General features: G+C 52.6%; 1 protein-coding gene across 3 annotated transcripts in view; it reads left to right on the top strand.

The window, feature by feature from the left end:
- The first annotated feature begins 2,638 nt into the window (after nt 1-2,638).
- LOC128150873 (mucosa-associated lymphoid tissue lymphoma translocation protein 1-like) overlaps nt 2,639-17,895 on the top strand; it is a 29,736-nt gene continuing 14,479 nt past the window's right edge. The window contains exons 1-8 of one of the 3 annotated variants that reach the window (XM_052807579.1): nt 2,639-3,007; nt 3,310-3,428; nt 3,760-3,913; nt 4,581-4,759; nt 6,254-6,350; nt 8,458-8,484; nt 9,305-9,508; nt 15,092-15,269. In XM_052807579.1, coding sequence (XP_052663539.1) covers nt 2,998-3,007; nt 3,310-3,428; nt 3,760-3,913; nt 4,581-4,759; nt 6,254-6,350; nt 8,458-8,484; nt 9,305-9,508; nt 15,092-15,269 — 968 coding nt within the window. In that variant the 5' untranslated portion in view covers nt 2,639-2,997. The other 2 variants (XM_052807578.1, XM_052807580.1) reach the window with 2 other exon arrangements.

Genomic DNA, 17,895 nt, shown 5'->3' with positions numbered 1-17,895 from the left:
GGGAGGCTGGACCAGAGACCTCCAGAGGTCCCTTCCCAGCCTAGTCATACCGTGGTGCTGTGCCTTACCCCGGTAACAGAGGGAAACCTGGATGGTGAGCACATGTTTAGCTCGACTGTGGTGAGACAAAGCCTGCTGTGGTGTTTGATCCTCCCCCCAGGCACATGGTGGATGTATTTTTTTCCACCCTTTCAGGCTGTGAATGGTCCTTGTGCCCGTTGCCCTGCTGAGACAGAGCTTCCTCTTACAGCATCTGCTCTACCGTCTTCTTGTTCACAGAGTGACAGTGCCCTCTGCTCCCATCTCCATTTGGAAACGTACTCTCTCACCATTTAGTTTTTGAAGCCTAAGCCAGTCAGCCACAAGGCTTCAATCCTTGTTAGCAAAGCTTTCCTCCGCTGCCTGCAAATCCAGCACTGACTCACAGCGAGAGTCGCAGATGTTTTCTTACTCCTCTCATACAATATATCCTTCCCTTTCCCACCCTGCATGCGTACCCGTAGGTTCCTCCCTTTCTAAAAATCACAGGCTTCTTCCTGCTCTCCAATGTGACGTCAGCAAGCTCTCTCCCCTGGTTCTTCACCAAATATTCACGCAGACTGTGCCAGGGCAGGGCTCTTACAGAGGACAAGTACAATGGACTTTTTGTCTAGGTGTTTGATGGAGGATGCTCTCTTTGAAGTCCAGAGAAGCAGTCTGTGGGGAACGCAGCAACCACCAGCTGTTTGAAGAGATGCTGCATCAACCAGAAGTGTCATCTTTAGCTCTGGGAAAGTGCTGGGGTTAATTTAATGATCATTTGTATTAGCTACCTGCGCTGCATTTATGATAACTCTGCATCACACGCATGACATGGAGCTACTGGCACATACTCAGCCAGAACCTTCATTTGCAATCCATTAATATGTTTATTTTAAACCTGCAAGGGTGTATTTCCAAATGCTTGGCTGGACCCTCTAGAAATTGAGAAAAAGGAGGGTCTGTGTGATCTGGGGAGATGAGCACAAAGAAAAGTCTATGAGTCTATGCTAAGCATCACCTTCCCTGTATCCAGGCAAGCAAAGGACCAGTCCCTGTAGGAGCAGGGATTGCTCTGGATCATATTGGATGGACAGGGTGTAGCGCGTTTTTCTACCTTTGCAGGAGCGCAGCATGACTGTCCCATCCTGCACAGAGGAAAGGACGTAGAGGGAGAAAATCCTTCTTCCATACACCAACTGTGTTGGGTTTGGCTTTTTCCTACCATCTTCTTCCCCAGCCCTTGTAAGAGAAAAGCAGCAGGTAGAGGTGCATCCCTCAGCCTTGCTTAGTCCCTCCAACCCTATGGCATGGCTCAGCTTTGCCCTGGGTTCCCTAGGGAACCCTGTGGAGGTGATCCATGACTGCTCTCAGCCACAACTGCTTCTCTCCACCATCCCGGAGACCTGCCTGCGCCCTTCCGCACTGCCACTGAAGGCACCTGGGAGAGACATCCCTGATGGCCTTGCTTTTCCTTGGTCAGCCCCCTTCATAGCCTCTGCTGCAGCCCCAAGGGAGAGAAATATCAACAAGGGAGCAAGAGTCCCTCTCACAGCTTCTTCTCCAGATAGTCTGTGGTCCCCCTCGTGCTGAAGTCCTGGTCCCTGTCACTCCCGGCACCATGGGGACCTGCTGCCCAGGACCATTGGCCTGGGGAGAAGCCAGCCTGGTGGGAATTTGTCTGTCCCGGGGCTGGGAACCCGTCAGTGGGGCCCCTCCAGTCCTAAGCCCAGACCTGCTTCGTCCCCTTGGCTTTGCATCATGCTCCCTGCCCGGTCACTTCAAAGTTCTTTGGGAATGACAACAAATGACTCTCTGCTCACCCTCCGTCCTCTCCATTCGCCACTTCCAGCTCCTTTCCACGTGGTCCTCCCGTCTCTTGAAAGGCGAAGAGTTTTGGTTTAACGAGCCTGACGTTACTTGCCCTGACTTTGCAAACGAAAGTCGCGACGCTCACCGCCGCGTCGTTTCCCCTGTGGGAGCGGGCCGTCCCCGGCCATCCCTGTTCTGCCCCATCCCGGATGGGCTTGTGCAACCTCCGGGCGGGCTGGCCCAGCGCCACTTCCCCCGGGGCCCTCGTGATGCCCGCCCCAGCCGGCGGGGATTTCTCGGAGGAAGCGGCCCGGTGGGGTTTCTGCCCGCCCGGCAGAGCAGGGGCGGCAGAGCTGTGGCTCCACCATGAGCCTTGGGGCCTGCGGCCCCTGGGAGAGAGGTGAGGGCCGCCGTGGGGTGCGAGGGCGGCGGGCAGGGCAGCGGTGGGGAGGGGGTGAGAGCCAGGGTGGTCGTGGGGACGGGGGCAAGGACACCCGTGGGGCTGGGGGGGAGGGCACCCCTGGGGATGTGGGTGAAGACGGCTGTGGGCATGGGGGCGAGGTCGCCTGTGGGGAAGAGGCGAGGACACCCGTGGGCAGGGGAGGTAGGGGTAGCCTTGTACCCGAGCCAGGGGCGCCTCCCGCAGCGCCCCCGGCGGAGCGGGCCGGGCCGGGCCGTGCGGTGCGGTGCGGTGCCGGGCCTCGACGGGCCGGGCGGTGCCGAGGGGCAGCCCCGGCCGCGTTCGGTGCCGCCCCGCGCGGTTCCGCTGTGGCGGCGGGGCGGGCCCGGCGGCGCGGAAGTCCGGGCCGGCGGGGCCTTCCCCGGGCCAGGGGGCTGGCGGCAGGGCAGCGCGGGGGCCGCGGCCCGGCCCCGCTCCGCTCCGCTGCGCTCGGGGGGGAGCCCGCCGAGGCCCCGGCCCGGCGACGCGGACAGCCTGGAGCCCGGCCTACCCGGCCCCGGAGGCCGCCGTGCTCGCCCGCCGCCGTTGCGGCTGAGCGGCCCCCGCTGGACGGGCCCGAGCCGCCCCCCCCCCCCCCCGTCCGAGCTCCGAGCGCTGCTGTCCCGCCCCGCCGCAGGCGCTGCTGCTGCCGCTGCTGCCCCGGGAGAGGAGCCGCCGCGGGCCCGGCCGGCGGCCGCTGAGGCCGGGAAGGAGCCGCCGGCGAAGCGATGCAGGAAGGTGAGCGGCTGCCGGGGGGGCCAGCGGGCAGCTGGGCCTGGGTGATCCCCCCTCGCCCTGCGGCGCAAGAAGCGCTGCCGCCCGTGCGTTGGGGCCCCAGGGGACCACCCAAAAAAGGCCGGTGGCATCCCCCGGGCACGGGAGGCCGAGCATCCCCCCCCGTTTCCGAATCTCCCTTCCTCCTGGGATGGGCGCCGGGGCCCCCCCTCTTGCAGCTCGCTGTGCCCGGCCACCAGCTGGGAGCCAACCCCTGGGTTTCGCCTGCTGGGTTGCTTCCACCTCCGCATCCTGTTTCTCCACAGCCATTGCGATCACCGAGCAGCCGGTCTCCGTCTCCGTCCCTGTGGGATACTCCTTCGCCCTGCGGTGCAGAGCCGAGGGACGCACGTCGCTGCAGTACCAGTGGTTTTGTCAGCACCAGGTAACGGTGGGAGCAGAGGTGGCCCTGAGTGGGGCACCAAGCTGGGTCCCTGCCCACGGTGGTGGAGCTGGCCTTCTGCGGGCAGAGCTGGTGGGAACCAGGAGGATAGAAGGAGAGGGGGATAGGATGCGTGTGCATGCCGAGGGCTTCGGCAGATGCTGGGGTCAGGGGCGTGCAGTGGAAAAGCTCCTTCTCCTGTATCCCTGCAGCTGGAGGAGGGGAGGAAACCAGGGATTTCTGCTTTTTCTGCTCTTACAAGGGGCCTGCTGGTGCCGCCTTCTACCAGCGATAAGGGGGGACTCGCTGCCCACCACCCGTGTTTTCCCCTTAGTCTATCTGCCGCCAGATTCCTGGTGCCACCAAGCAAGACTTGCCCATCACTGCACAGCAGACCCAGCTCTACACCTGCAGAATCAATGACCTCAACAAAAATGCCGTTTTCTCCGACTGGGTGAAGGTGGAGGTCCATCAGTGTGTCGCCAGAGGTAGGAGTGTGTCTTCTAGCTTTTCTATATTTTACGCTTCGCCTACCCTTGCAACAGTGATCCTGTGCGGTTCTCAGGGCAGTGTGTCGTTCCAGCTCAAAAACCGCAATACAGAAGGATTGCTCCCGCAACATGAGTCTGCAGGTCTAAGCCAGACCTCTGCGTCCATCCTCTGGATGGTTCAGGTCCCTGTCATGGTCCCAATAACTCCGGCTGTATGTACCTGCTCCTCCTGCTGATCACTTGCCGTAGGTTTCCCAGAGTTATACTGGGTGTTTGCCGGTTTGCCCTGGGCAGAGGGGCTGGAAGAGGCAATCTGGCTATTTCAAGGCTGAGCAAAAATAACTCTGGGTGTGGTTGACCTCAGCACATTGACTGCGTGCTTGGCAGGACAGGGCGAGCATCAGGTTTGGGAAGCTAGAGGCAGGGCTTTGGTGTGTCATTTACTGTCGCAGGTGTTGCTCTCAAGGATTCCCTGCTCCCAAAGCAGAAAGGTGCAGTAGTGATGCTGCAACCGCAGTCATCCTGTGGGACAGCATCTCTTGGTGCAGGTGGAAAAAGCTCGCTTTTCTGGCAATATGCACAGGGTCTTTTACAGGGCGAAAAAAATGACCATTGTTTTCTGTCCATGCGGAGGGAGGACCAATTCTGTGTCACTGCTTTACAGGACTGCCCCCTCAGCTCTGGCGAGGAGAACCGGTCATCGTCCTCAACCCCACCGAGCAGAGGGTGGAGGTGGGGAAGCCGCTACAGCTGCAGTGTGCTGCCATGGGGGTCCCAGCTCCCAGCTACCAGTGGTACCGGAATGGGAACCTGCTGGAACACCAGAAGAAAAAAAAACTCTGGGTAACGTTGCCTTGGGATAGTTCAGAAACTTTGGCTGCTGAGGTGGGTGATGGGAGAAGCTCATTGCTGGATGGTGGGCATGGGAGAGCCTCAGAAGCCTTGCAGAGACTGCTGAAAATTGTGTTATTGTCATCCTGAACATGAGAGGGGGCAGTCCTTAAGCCCGGCTCGTATCTGCCTGTCAAGATTTGGGTATGCTTTGATCCGTGTGAGCAGGTGAATGCCAGCAGAAAGCAGTCTCTCCTTGCCTGTCCTCCCCGTCTCTCCAGCCCTTGAGAAGCCTCCTCGTGCTCATCTTTCCCTGCCACGTTGCAGGGTTGTGAGAAAGCACTCCACGTATCACCCCTGTTGCTTTGATAGCTGACTGAAGGACTCCAGGTGAAGAGGGAATACGTTTTATGGGCTTCTTTCAGAGCTGTGGATATTTCTCTAAGAAGTAACTGATTGATAGATGCGTCAAGGGCTCTCAGCACGTCTCTCGTGCCTTTTTGCAGCAGTGGCACAAGAACAGCTATTGTATGTCTGTGCAGGGGACTGTGGAGTGATGGAGCTGCATGAGTGCTGTCTGCCTTCAGGAGAGCTAGAAGGAAAAGTGGTTAGTCCCAACAGAAAAGAGTCAGGGGGACAGCAAAAAGTTTGGGTTTATTTTGGGTCACTGGCTGAATGTAAATCAGTGCTGTCTTCTTGGAGCAAGAAAAGCAGATTTCCTTCTGGGGCATCGCGTGAAGGGTAACGAAGACAAGACATCCAATCTCTTCTCGGTAGTGGTAGATGATATTACAGCAGACAGTGGCCTCAGACTGCACTTTTCACAGGGAAGTTCAGGCTGGGGATTTGGAAGGGGTTCTTCATTTGGAGATGGGTGGTGCTGCACTGGAGCCAGAAAGGCAGCGAGATCTCTGTCTTTGGAGGTTTTCAGTACTCGACTAGACAAAGCTATGGCCAACCTGACCCAGTGGTGGCTTATGTTCCTCTCTGAGCAGGAGCCTGGGCTGGAGAACCACAAAGGTCCTCGCCAGCCAGTACTGTTCCAATTCTTGTCCCGCATCAAGAGAGATGGATAAGAGTAGAAAACTTGCCAGAAGAGGGCAACGGGCATGATCAGAAATCTAGAAAATGTCACCTAAGAGGAAAAACAGGCAACCTTCTGATGCTGGCCAGGCAGCATTCTCCCAGTGTGGCTCTTGAGGCAGAGTGTGACTATGACACAGGGTTTTGGGGCTGCTGGAGAAAGAAGGGAAGGCATTTGGGCAGAGGATTCCTGCGCTCTAGAAGCTGGGGTCAGCAGCAGACTTCAGCACGTGGCCTTACTGAGCTGCTTAGAAAGACAAAAGTCATGGGAAATCTTGGCTTTGTGAGGCAAGAAATGAGGACTCGGCAAACAGCAAGAAAAAAGACTTTTTATTCCAGGAACACGGGTGCCTTTGGCAGATACTGGCAGGGGATTGCACACTTTCACCATAAATAATGTGATTTAACTTTTGATCTGTCTAGATCACCCATGCAAAGATCAGTGACTCCGGCACATACCTCTGCTGTGCCTCCAATAGCCATGGAGAGCACTGGACCAACGCCGTGGATATTCACGTAGGTGAGCAGAGCCAACCCACGTCTGCTTTGCTGCAAATCACCTTCTAGCATGAAAACTAATTAGAGGGCATAAATGAATTTAGTGCTGTTGCCTGGAAGCACCGAGCTGGTGAACAAGGAGCCCAGTGCTGGTGTGTTACCCTGCGGCTCAATCGGTGCAGGGGAAGCTGGGCTCTGGGGCCTGGGATTAGGAGAAGTAGGATGTGTGGCTCTGATACTTGCACCTTCCCCTGGCTTGGACGGATCTTGCACACTTTTATTAACAAAAAGAAAGGCCACCAGTTTTAAATACTGCTTCTGCAGGGAGCCAAAGGTAAGAGACTTCAGAGTAGAAAAGTAGCATGGGGCTCTGCAGGGAAGCTGGAGTGTCCTGGCAGTCCTGCGGCGGCTGTCACGGGAACAGCCTGCAGACCGCAATTTCACACCCTGGGTATACTGGATACGATGATCTCAGCAGAGCTGCGCAAGCCCTGCTGAGCGGCGGGCACAGGCGTCTGTCAGACTGTGATAAATAGGATTCCTTGATAACGGGGTTCAGAGGTAGCGAGGGAAGCAGTGTCTGTAAAAGAAAAAACCCAAAACCCAGTGATCCACTATATTGCGGCGTGGGATGCTGCTGGGTTCTGCAGTCTGTCAGAAACCTGCCACCTTAGGGCAGGTTGAGTGTTCTCAGGTGCTTGCTGTGGCTTTCTTGCCTTGCCAAAGTGCTGGTTTAATAGCTCCTCAGCCAAATCGCAGCAAGCTCCCATGCTAAAACTCGTTTACAGCCTTGCTGAGATGAAGTGATGCGCTCAGATGCATATTGCTGGAGAGAGTGTTTATTTTGGGAAGGTTCAGGTCCCTCGGGCTGGCAGCCCAGGCCTGATGCTGTGTGAGCTGACAGATCCCAGGGAGAAGATGGGTCCCTAGAGGCTCGGGCATGCTCCACCTTCGGTGTGATAGCCACTTTGGCTTTCTGCCTTTGCCCTGCTGTGGAAGAAGAGTAGCACAGGCTAGCTTTGCTGGCTCTTTACTCCATCTAGAGATTTTTCTATGCCATAAGCTTCTCATCTCACCTTTTAGGCTAGCTTTAAAATTGCTCCAGAGTGCAGATTGGTCCTGTATAGCCAGAGAGTGCTCTCCCTGCCTCCTTGCAGCTGGCAAAACAGCATCCAGGGGGGACAGGCAGTGAGAAGGGGGCACCGGATTGGGTTGGGTTCAAAATGTTACAGCTGAGTAGCTTTAACATGCAACAGGCAGCTCTGTCACAGGCAGAAAAGGATGAATGGGCTTGTTCTGATGGCTTTCCAGGCATCCCTGGTGCATGAGCAACACTGGTTCAGGTGCTCAAGGAATTCCAGACCCATGAGATTTATGCAATTAAAAATATGCTCTTAATTTCTTTTTTTAGAGCCTGTAGGGTTTTAGGGCTTTCTCCTGGGCTGGACTTTTTTTTATTTTTAATTTAAATAGGAAAAGCTGGAGCTATTAGGGTAGTGATGATTTTAAAAGGCTGGGAGCTCTTGGGAAGGAGAGCTTGGGGAGCTCGCGAAAGTGAGTCACATTTGGGGTGCTAAAAGGTGGGGAAAGGCAAAGCAGGGTGGTGGGAATATTACCGCAATCAAAAGCAAACAAGCGGCTTCCTCTGCACTGACAACTCATGGGGAGAAGCTTTCTGTTTTGGAGCTTATGTTAACCTTGAGTCGTTGTGTTTTCTTTGCTTCCGCTGCAGCAAGGGAGTGGGCAAGTCACCTCGGGAAGCGCGGCAGCCCAGGCAGGGCTGGTATGAGTAGTGCAGACCTGCTGATGGGTACGAGCTCCTCTGCGCTGGTGCTCCTTCCCCTGGCCTGCCCCTTCTCCAAGCTTTGCTTCCCAGCTGCTCAGGATTTCATAAATCAGGCAGGCTTTCATAAATCCTCCTAAAATCACCAGACCAGTGTCTTTAAGGTTAGCAATCAGGCTGTGAAGAACTTGCCTGAGGAGTGTTGCTTGTGCCAATGCTCTGCGGTGTTTGACCCAGCTTTGCATTGCTGGGGGATGTTGGAGCTGGTTTCAGACCTGCGATGGGAGCTGGCACTGGGGCGCTGGGTGCTGGGCACAGACTTATCATTTCCCTCTTTCTTTTCCAGGTACAAGTTGCTCTGAAAAGTATTTTGGTGAGTACTGTCATCTTTTCTTCTTGAGCAATTACTTCCTTAATTAAAAGCCAAGCTCCAGGGTGGATGGGAGGACAGTGCATAGGAGTGCTTTTCCTGCAGAGACCGCTTCAAGCCTTTATGCCCATATTGTCACAGGCTCTGGGCTTTTGGGATCGGAGCTGCAAGGCACAGGATGAGTCCCATCCCCTGCCAAGCCCTGATCAGTCTCAGCAAGTGGAGTAAGATTACTCCTAATGAGTAACCCACTCTTGACCTCTGTGCCCGCCAAATGAGTTTAAAAGTGTTGTTCACATGACACCTTTTCCCTTCCTTGAAATACCTCCTCGGAACAGGGCAAAGCTCCTTGCACTCACCTCTGCTGAGTGCCATAAATCTGGTTTTCCTACAGTGGAAGGTGGGCATAAAATGAAAGCAGGAGTCCGGCGTTTCTCTCTTTCAGCCCTGTGGGGGAAAGGACCTCTTAGCCTGGCTCAGTGCATCCTCCTCCCAGGCACCGCTGGCATGCAAGACCTGTGGTCGTGGTAGGGCAGGTGGTGAATAACCTCAGTAGCACAGATCCTTCTGCACTCCTGGGCTTTTGGCTGCCAAGTGAAAACTTTTGAAGTCTTTCTTTCAAAATGATCGTTTGTGTATTTTGTCAAAGCGTTCAGAAATCCAAGGGCTTTCTGGAGGGCACTCCAGGCTTGTAGCAGTGTAGGGTCTGTCCTTCCTGCCTAGATGTAGGAAAAGATTTCCCGTATCCTCACTCCAACAGAAGGAGGTGAGACCTTGCCTCCTGCTGAGCATTTACAGCTTTGTCACTTGGTGTTTCTTTTAGCTACAGGCAAGATAGCGCTTTTAGTGGGCAACAACCGCTACCAGCATCACCCCAACCTCATGGCTCCCATCACGGACGTGTTTGAGCTGAGTCGTCTTCTGGAGCAGCTGGGCTTCCAGGTTGTCTCCCTTCTGGATCTGAACAAGGCTGAGATGGTGACAGCGGTCAGGCGGTTCCTGCAGCTCCTGGGGAAGGGAGTCTATGGTAAGGCAAAGCCAGCCCAGCTACCTGCCAGTGCTGAGCAGGCAGCAGCCAATGTGCAGGTAGCAGCGGTCGATGCCAGGGAGGAGCAGGCATTTGGCAATTTTCTGAACAGCTGTTGAATTAAAAGAGAAGAAACTGAAGTTTCCTTTGGAGGGGACAAGGGAGACTTGCAGTACAGTCTGCAGTGGTGCCAGGCTTGGCAGAATTTCCTAGATAAATGCCGTTCAGTTTTGGCCAGGTTACAGGCAGGCAAAGTAGGTGTTTCTCCATCACGTGGCTCAACTCCAACTCCAACAACATGGTTTCATGCTGAGGTTTTGGGGAGCCAGCACTTCTGATGGCGAATGGGAGAAGGTGTTTTGATTTTGCCTTAGATGACAGAATTGAGGAGATTGACTGTTGATTGCCCCCACCACTCTCCTTTGTGAGGAGGGGAGCTCCTTCTGAGCTGTGACGGCTACAGCTGGCCTTGATGTCCTTGTTTCTCTTTCCTGATGGTCTAATTTGGGCCTCTGACAGTCTTTTTGCAGAAAGCATTCCCACGCGCAGATGGCTTTGAGGTTGGGCTTTGAGCTTATCGCACACTGTTCTCAGCAGGAAGCATTCCTCAAACACAAAATCAACCAGCAGATCTTGTGGGTCTTAAAGCAGGTGTTCAGATTTGCTGGTGAAAGTAGCTTCTTTGGGGTTTCTGAGATTCTCTCAGCCCAACAGATACCCTGAAAGCACCTTGCAGATGTTTTTTTTTGCTTCCAAACCTCAGCACGAGGCTTATCTTCACTGCCCTCCCAGCTGTGTGGCATACCAGGGCACTCAGACAGTGAAAATCAGTGTGAGCCAATTCCAGCCCAGCACTCAGCATGAGGTTTGGAGTTTGTGCAATGGATAGGGACATGGCCACAAGTGAAATGCTGCAAAGCCACCTCGTTCCAGGAAGCACTGCCTCACTCTGGGAGGCTGAGCTGGCAGGGGAGCGCAGTACATGGTTGTCGCCACTCCAGCCAAGCGCGTCAGATGATGACAGCATATTCCTATGACTTCACTTGCAGCTTCCTTTTGTGGTTGCTCTCTGAAATCCCCTTGCATCTCAGGCTTTACCTCCTTTCCCAGGCCAGAGTCATCCCTGGGGGCTGCTATGCTTTTCCCACAGTGCTGCCATTTTTACCCTCTGTCTGTGGCGCGTGAGGACCAAATGGCATTTTATCCATGGCACGTCCCTTGTTTTTGTAAGCATCGGAGAGAAAAAAGATTTGGAAATGGCAAACCTTTAATGCTGTCATGCCTTATTTAAACTTCTAGTGCTTTTCTGCATTCATGGCTGCTGATCCTTCCTGGCAAAATTGATTTTGTGCACTGGCAGGGAAAACATTAACAGCTGAGTTACTGAACCTTGATAAGCTTCAAGTGTTTGCTAGGCATAGCCTGCTCCGGATGGTGGTTTTCTTTACAGCTTTCTAAGCTGAGTGGTTTACTATTATTTGGAGGCAGTGAACCCCAGCACAGGCTGGTCCCAGCAGCATGATTGAGTTCAGGACTCTTGCCATAATTGGTGGCATCCAGACTTAATGGTGGGGTGTTGGGTCAGTCTGCCTGCTGATTGCCCCATCTGAAGTGTGGTGCCTCTCGGTGTGATCTATCTTCCAGCATTTCTTCAACTGTTTTCCTTACATAGAATTAAAAGAACCAGGTGGAGTACAAATCATTGAAATTAACTTGTCTTGTTAATAAAAACGCATTTAGAAGAAGCTAACAACTCCTCCTAAACCTTATGTATCAATTTTTCAAGGCACTAGCTCCAGGATAAACATCTAGAACTGACTGAGAGGTTTAAGATTCACTTAACTCATATGCATGGGAAGATAGTGGTGAGACAGCAGCTCCAGGAACAACGTAGGCAGCCTGTTAAAACCACAAAGACTCCAGGGGTGCTTGTGATAGCCAGTCCTGTACATCCATGTGGGTGTGTCAGACATGCACCTGCACAGAGGCATCCTGGTGCTTCTACCTGGTTTTTCTTGCTCGAGGAACCTGGAGATGCCATCTCCTGTGTAGCAACCACCACAGCTGAAGTCAAGAGAGCTTTGTGTGGACATATGGAGCGAAGCAGGGAGCTGGGAGGAGAGGGCTGACTGGTGAAAGACTGTCACTGGGCTGAAGTGAGAGGCTGTGGTCTAACACAGACACACCTGTCAGCAAGCCCGAGAAGTGAGGCTGGCTGTCTTCTGAAGTTTAACTCCAGCAGCAGAGATGCTGGGGCATTCGTGCATCTTTCTGCTGGTGCAGATCAGAAGAGAGGACGTAGCCATGTGGGTTAGTGTTTGAGCACGGTGCTTGTTGTTGCTTCTAGAGTTTTATTTAGCTTCAGGATGCTGATAAGAGCTGAAGAAGATGTGCCTGACCTCCCTAGCCCTCTTTCTTATCGCGGGACTCTCTGGATGGATGGCCCTCCCTTGCGTGTCCTTACTGACCTGTCTGTGATTTACACTCCTACAGGGTTTGGTGGGAAGGGATTTTGGAGTCATCAACATGAGGTCAGGGTTGGCTGTGGCTCTCCTTATCAGGTCTTGAAGACTTCCAGGCATGGAGTCACTGACTTATCCACCTGTCTGTCACAAGCTGCACCACTCTCCAGGGAAGTCTTTCCTCCTGTCAAACGTGACCCTCCATGGATTGGTGTTTGTTGCCCCATGTTGTATGGTCCATGCCAACAAGGAGGGTTGGGCTTTGTTGTCTCTGTAACTGCCCCTCCAGAAACTGTAGGCTGTTATTAGACCTTCCTCCACCTCCACGTCTCCAGACCATCCCAGCCCAGCTCCTTCCCCCTCTCCTCCCAGGCCCTGGGCCCCAACATGTTGGTAGCCTCTGCTGGCCTTTTTCGAGCTTCTTCACCTTCCTCCTGAACTGAGGACCATAAAACTGGACACAGGATCTAAGTGGGGTCTCCTCGGGTCCAAGGAGAGTGGTGACAGCTTTCCTGGTGATCCTGCATCTCCTAGTGTAGCTCTGCCACCAGTCAATTCTGGCTCATCTTCAGCATGGTGTCCTGCTGTGACCCTAGGCCTTTATCTCCAGGCTTACTGCTCAACCAATACTCAGCCCCAGCCAAAATGCTGCCTGGGTTTATCTGCCCCAGTGCAGGACTTTGTCCTTATTATTGAACCTTCTCTGAGATTTCTCAAGCCCACAGCAAAAACTGGCTTTGTTTTCAGGCACAGGAACATTGTATGGTTGCGCATTCAAGGTGATCCAAAGGCTTCTCTAATTCACCGTATGGAGGTGGTGCCTCATCTGGCTGCTTTTCCTCCAGATCTCCTCTTAGAAAAGCTGCAGAGAATTTTTGAAGGCCCCAAACATCACCTGAGTGGTCTAATTATGCAACCCTCAGGCGAATGAGGAATCTCCCCGGATGTTATTTCAAGTGTCCTAAAAAGTCCCAAGTCAAAAAAATAATGTCAGAAATGCAACGAGAGCAAAAAGTTGCGAGTGAAATACTAGGAATATGCCGTCATGCCTTAATTAAGACACATACTGACATTTCCTCTATTATAAACAGTGCCTGGAGCTTCCCCTTTTTAATTTGGTACTCGGAAGCTTGTCTCTGATTAGCAGTTTTGACTCACAAGATGTGGGAAGAGCATTGAAATGTTAGCTCAGAATAAAAAACCCCTTTGCTTCTCTAGGCAAATTGTTGACTTTCCTGTTCAGGAGGAGAGATTAAGTCCAGGAGAGGTTTGCAAAGTTGCTCAGCTGACGTGAAACTCATGTCTTTTTTGATTTGAACGCGAGTCTTTGTGATTTATATAGCGTGGGGAGCACTTGGCGATGCATTCAGGGTGCACAAAAAGACCTCAAAACTTAGAAGATTTAATGATTGAATCATTCTTTGTGGGCTTTTCTGTAATATTTCAGTTTTTTCCAAGTGTCAGTGATGCTGCCTGGTAACAGATGTCATCACCTCCCTTTCACGTACAGGAGGAGAGGCAGAGGGACGAAAGCCATCAGTGCTCAATGACTTGAGGGGCCAAACCTGAAGTGTCTGCATCTGATTTTTCCAGGCGGCTTCCTGTTTTATACTCTTTTATAGTCTCAGGAGGGTTTTGTGGCTTTGATTTGCAAGTTATGAAAGTTTAAAACTTCTGCAAATCAGAGCCCACTGTCTTTGGCTGGCGGTTCACAAGAAGAGGAACCCAAACCTTGTGGGCACCTGTGAAAACAGCCATTTGAGTAACTTTCCGTCATCCCCTGAGAATGGAAACCAAAGGTGACTTGAAGCCTTTTTTTACTAGGAGATCATGCTTTCCATCCTCCATACGATGAGATCATGCTTTCAGTCCTTCAGCTCCTGCCCTGTTCACTGCATCCCTTGCAGCATCAGAGATCAAAGCGAGCGTCCTGTGAACTACAGGGCCAGAAACAGTAGAGGGAAAATAGACGAGAGGTTATTCGATGAAGTGTGGGCTTTGGCAGCAAATCTGACTGAAGAATTTCTCCTGCTTTTGCCTCTTAGCCACTTGTTCCCATTTCTGACCTCTTGTGCTTCACTGTCCCTCAATTGCGGTAGTGCAACTGTTTGCGTCACCTCGCAGAGCTATTTTTAACCCATTTCAGTTCCCCGAGTTGGCTTTTGCCAGCATCCCCCAAGCAGTTGCATCACTGCTGGGAAGGGGTAGCCAGCCACTGTACAGTTTCCTTTCAGGAGGCTACAGCCCACATGGGGATCCATGTGCAGAAGGAAAGCCCTTTGTCGAACACAGGGGTCAGAGGGAAGCACCGGCTTGGGCCATGCTGAGCTCCTCAGCACTGGCTTTCCAAGCTGGATATCCCCATGTTGCCGTCTCTTGTGAAAGCAGAAACCATTACCAAGTTTTTTCATGTGCTTAAGAGTAAAACTCAAAACCAAAATTCTTGTTGGGTATTGGACATCCCACCAACACCTGGATGAGTCTGACTCCTCTCCTGCCTTATGGGGCGGGTATCTGGTCTGAGGTTGTTGAAGCATGTGGTCCACATGTTCTGGACATCTGGAGAACTCATCTCTCTCTGTCTCTATCTCATTTTTCACCAGCTTATAGATGTGTAAATACAGGCAGACCTTTAAAATCTGGAGAGTGTTTCCCATCACCTAATCCATTGCTAGTCTCTCCTCCAAAACTAGGAAGCTGAGGAGCTTCTCATTTAAAAGGCTGTTATTTTATTTTTCATCATGGTAAAATACTTTATCTGTTGTCATATTCTTGCAAAGAGCTGATGATTAACCAAAACTTTGTGCAAAAGTGGTATTCAGCCTGGCAGATGCCGACCTTGGGTGTTGTAGCACAGATGGTTACAGAAACGTGTAAACCCAGTGACTTTGGGATCTCCTGACAAACAGTTCAGGGCTGCTTCCAACTCTGCTGAAGGGAATGGACTGGAAAAAAGTCAAAATTGTGAGGTCGACATAGCTCCAGTTTCATAGGTGCTACTGGTCTAGGTCTGCCCTGCACCAGTATCCCTTCAGGACAGGAGGTGGGACGTGGCCATGGTAGTTGGTTACAGACCTGCAGGTTCGCATCGTGACTCATCCTCTCCTCTCCTGGTTCTCAGCTATATTCTACTACGCTGGGCATGGGTACGAACATTCGGGGAGGAACTACATGGTCCCTGTTGATGCTCCACAACCCTACGCCCCTGAGAACTGCATCAGCGTGCAAAGGATCCTCCAGAAGATGCAGCAGCAGCAGACGGCCCTGAACCTCATCCTGCTGGACACCTGCAGGAAATGGTAGGGTGCTCTTTCCCCTTCCTTGCCCGGGATGGGCAGAGCGTGGTGTTTCGAGGAGTCGGGGGAAACAGCTGCCAGCCTCAGCCCCTGCTTCAGCAGTGAGCTTCTACACAACCACGTGGGGTGTTTCCATGGATTGCCGGGGCCACATCCCCTGTTGTGCTGCTGAGCCCAGGCCTCTGTCAAAGTTTATCGGCCTGTTTCATAAAATCAGCAAGACTGTCAGGTCTTGCAGGATGTCCTGAGAAGACCAGTCGGTCACGTATTTGATGCAGAGAGCATCAGATGCTGCCTGAGATCTGCTGGAGAGAAGGGGCTGGAGACCCTCCCTTGATTTTTCAGGGTGAAGAAGCCTGGCAAATACAGGCAAGTCGCCTAAAGGCTGCGGAGGGATGGCTCTGCCCTGGCATAAATTGTTGGCTGAAACTCAGCATAGGGTTTGTCTTTTTGTGTTTCAACCTGCTGCACTGAACCACCCAACCTGGCAGGCCGTAGCAGCATCTTGCTGACCTCAGGCTTTCATGGTATGTGTTGCCCACGTGCTCAGGCTGGGACTGTTTAGCTCACCTCTCTTCTGGCTGTGTTTTTGTTAACATCTCAGTCAGAAGAGTGCAACACGATGGGGAAAATGTTTTAAGCTGTGCTGCTTGGTTTTTACTGGCCTTAAATGCTTCTGAAGCGGTCATGTCTTGAAGTGGGACCCAGGCTGCTGCTGAGGTCAGAGATCAGTTTTTTCCCTCTGTCTGTGGAAAGCCCATCATCCTCTCTTGGCCTGCAGATCTCTATCCTGCAGCTCGTGGGCTGCAGAAAATTACTACTTGCCCATTTTCAGCAGAGGTACGTAGACTATTCCAGTAGAAGCTGTCCTTAGTTCATTTATTTCAGTCTCCTGAGGCAGATTTACAGGTCAGAAAAGACCTGGAGGGTAAATGCAGGAAAGTCTCCTTCTTCTTTCTGTGGTTCATGCACTAAGAACCAGAAAGACGACAGGGATTTTGGTACCACTGCCCTGAAAGAGCTGCCAGCCCCTGGAAAGATGTTAAATCTTTGATGCCTTTTAGCTGCAGAGGTGGGAACAGTCACTTTGAATAGCTTACAAGCTGGCTGCACTGGGACTTACCCTGCTGCCAGAGCTCTGAGTTGCCAGCATTGCTGGAGCTTGATGTCCCTTGGTACCTGCCCTGAATGCCCCGTAGTGAAGCATCCCCTTCCTCCCTTCTTGCTCACCATTGCTGCTGAGAGCAGAGCGTTTTGCTTCCCTGCACTGTCAAATGCTCCCCCAGCACACGTGGCAGCACCTTGCTGCTCTCCCCAGCATGATACCAGGCAGGGGATGGCTTGCAGCTCAGCAGGAGCACCTGGCTCTCATGGATGCACTGGTGGAGCTGGGCTAGAATGCCTCTGGGCTGCTGGTAGCCCATCTAAGGGCAGAGTGTGATGGGGAGGTAGCGTGGCAACATGGAGGCTCCACAGGGATCGCTAATGCAAATGGTGACAATCTATGAAATAGCTTTTGAGCTGATGTCTCCTTTCTTGGTGTTGCCAGCAGTTTCTGTGCTCAGTGGAGTCTTAACGGTGCTTTGGCAAAAGGATGCAGTGTGAGATCTTCTGTGATGTTTAAGCATGGTTGTGCGGCTGTTTTTCTCTCTCTTCCCCCAAACGTCACACTTCTTTCCTCCTCTTTCCCACAGCAACCACAGCACTTAGTGCAGTAGGTGTTATCCCCGGGCTCGTGAGGGATTGCTGTAGAAGCTCTCTCCTGAGCTCATTTTTCTTAAGAAGTCATCGTTTCAGCTCAGCAAAGCGTCTGGATTTCATAGTTGTGTGTGTTTACACTGCTCTGTAAAACAAGGCTCCTGGGGCCCCCTTTCCCAATGTCCTTTTGGTTGGACTGATGCTGCAAGTCTGTCGACAGTTTGCTCAGCCGTACATGAACCGGGAGGAGCTGTGTCTGTGCTAAGAGGGATCTCACCCAGAGTATCTCTTCATCCCATATGTTGGCATCAGAAATGCCAAGGCAATGAGAAACACATCCCCCTTTGCCAAGTGGTAGCAGATGTTCAGCTTCAGCAGAGGAGGAACCAGGAACACAGAGCCTGTGTGTAGCCTCATACATTTATGTGCTGATTTTGGGTGGATGCGATTGCCTCTTCCAGGAATTCCCTGATTTATGAGGGTTTCTAGCATGTGCCACTTAGGACAGAAGGAGGACACCATCTCCTATCTGGGATGCAGATCAGAAACAGATCGCATGAGATGTGCTGTGTAACTGAGACTTTTTTTGGGTCTGGAGCAGGAGGGAGCGCTGCCACCTTCTCCGCTGTCAGGCTTCTCCCTGTGTTCGGTCACGGTCTGGAAATGCCGCTGCTGAAGTTTGTCTTCTGCTGGGGCAGGGGATCACAGCCAGCGTTTCCACTGCAGGCACTAGCTGGCCTTGCTGGAGCTGTGGATGCCTGCTGGTGCCATCACAAAAGGTTTGCATCAACTCGTGTCTGTGCAGCATTGGGTAGATGTCCCCAGCATGGGGACAACAGGACCATGGTTTATTTTGGGATCCCATGTCTCATTTCTCCTTGGACCTGGAATCCCAGATTTCTGCATTCATTTAGGAGCAGCTGAGGAGCAG

Source organism: Harpia harpyja, chromosome 14, assembly GCF_026419915.1.
Source record: "Harpia harpyja isolate bHarHar1 chromosome 14, bHarHar1 primary haplotype, whole genome shotgun sequence".
NCBI classification, from domain to species: domain Eukaryota; kingdom Metazoa; phylum Chordata; class Aves; order Accipitriformes; family Accipitridae; genus Harpia; species Harpia harpyja.
Note: the sequence above shows the minus strand (reverse complement) of the source record. Positions and strands in the feature narration are given on the sequence as shown.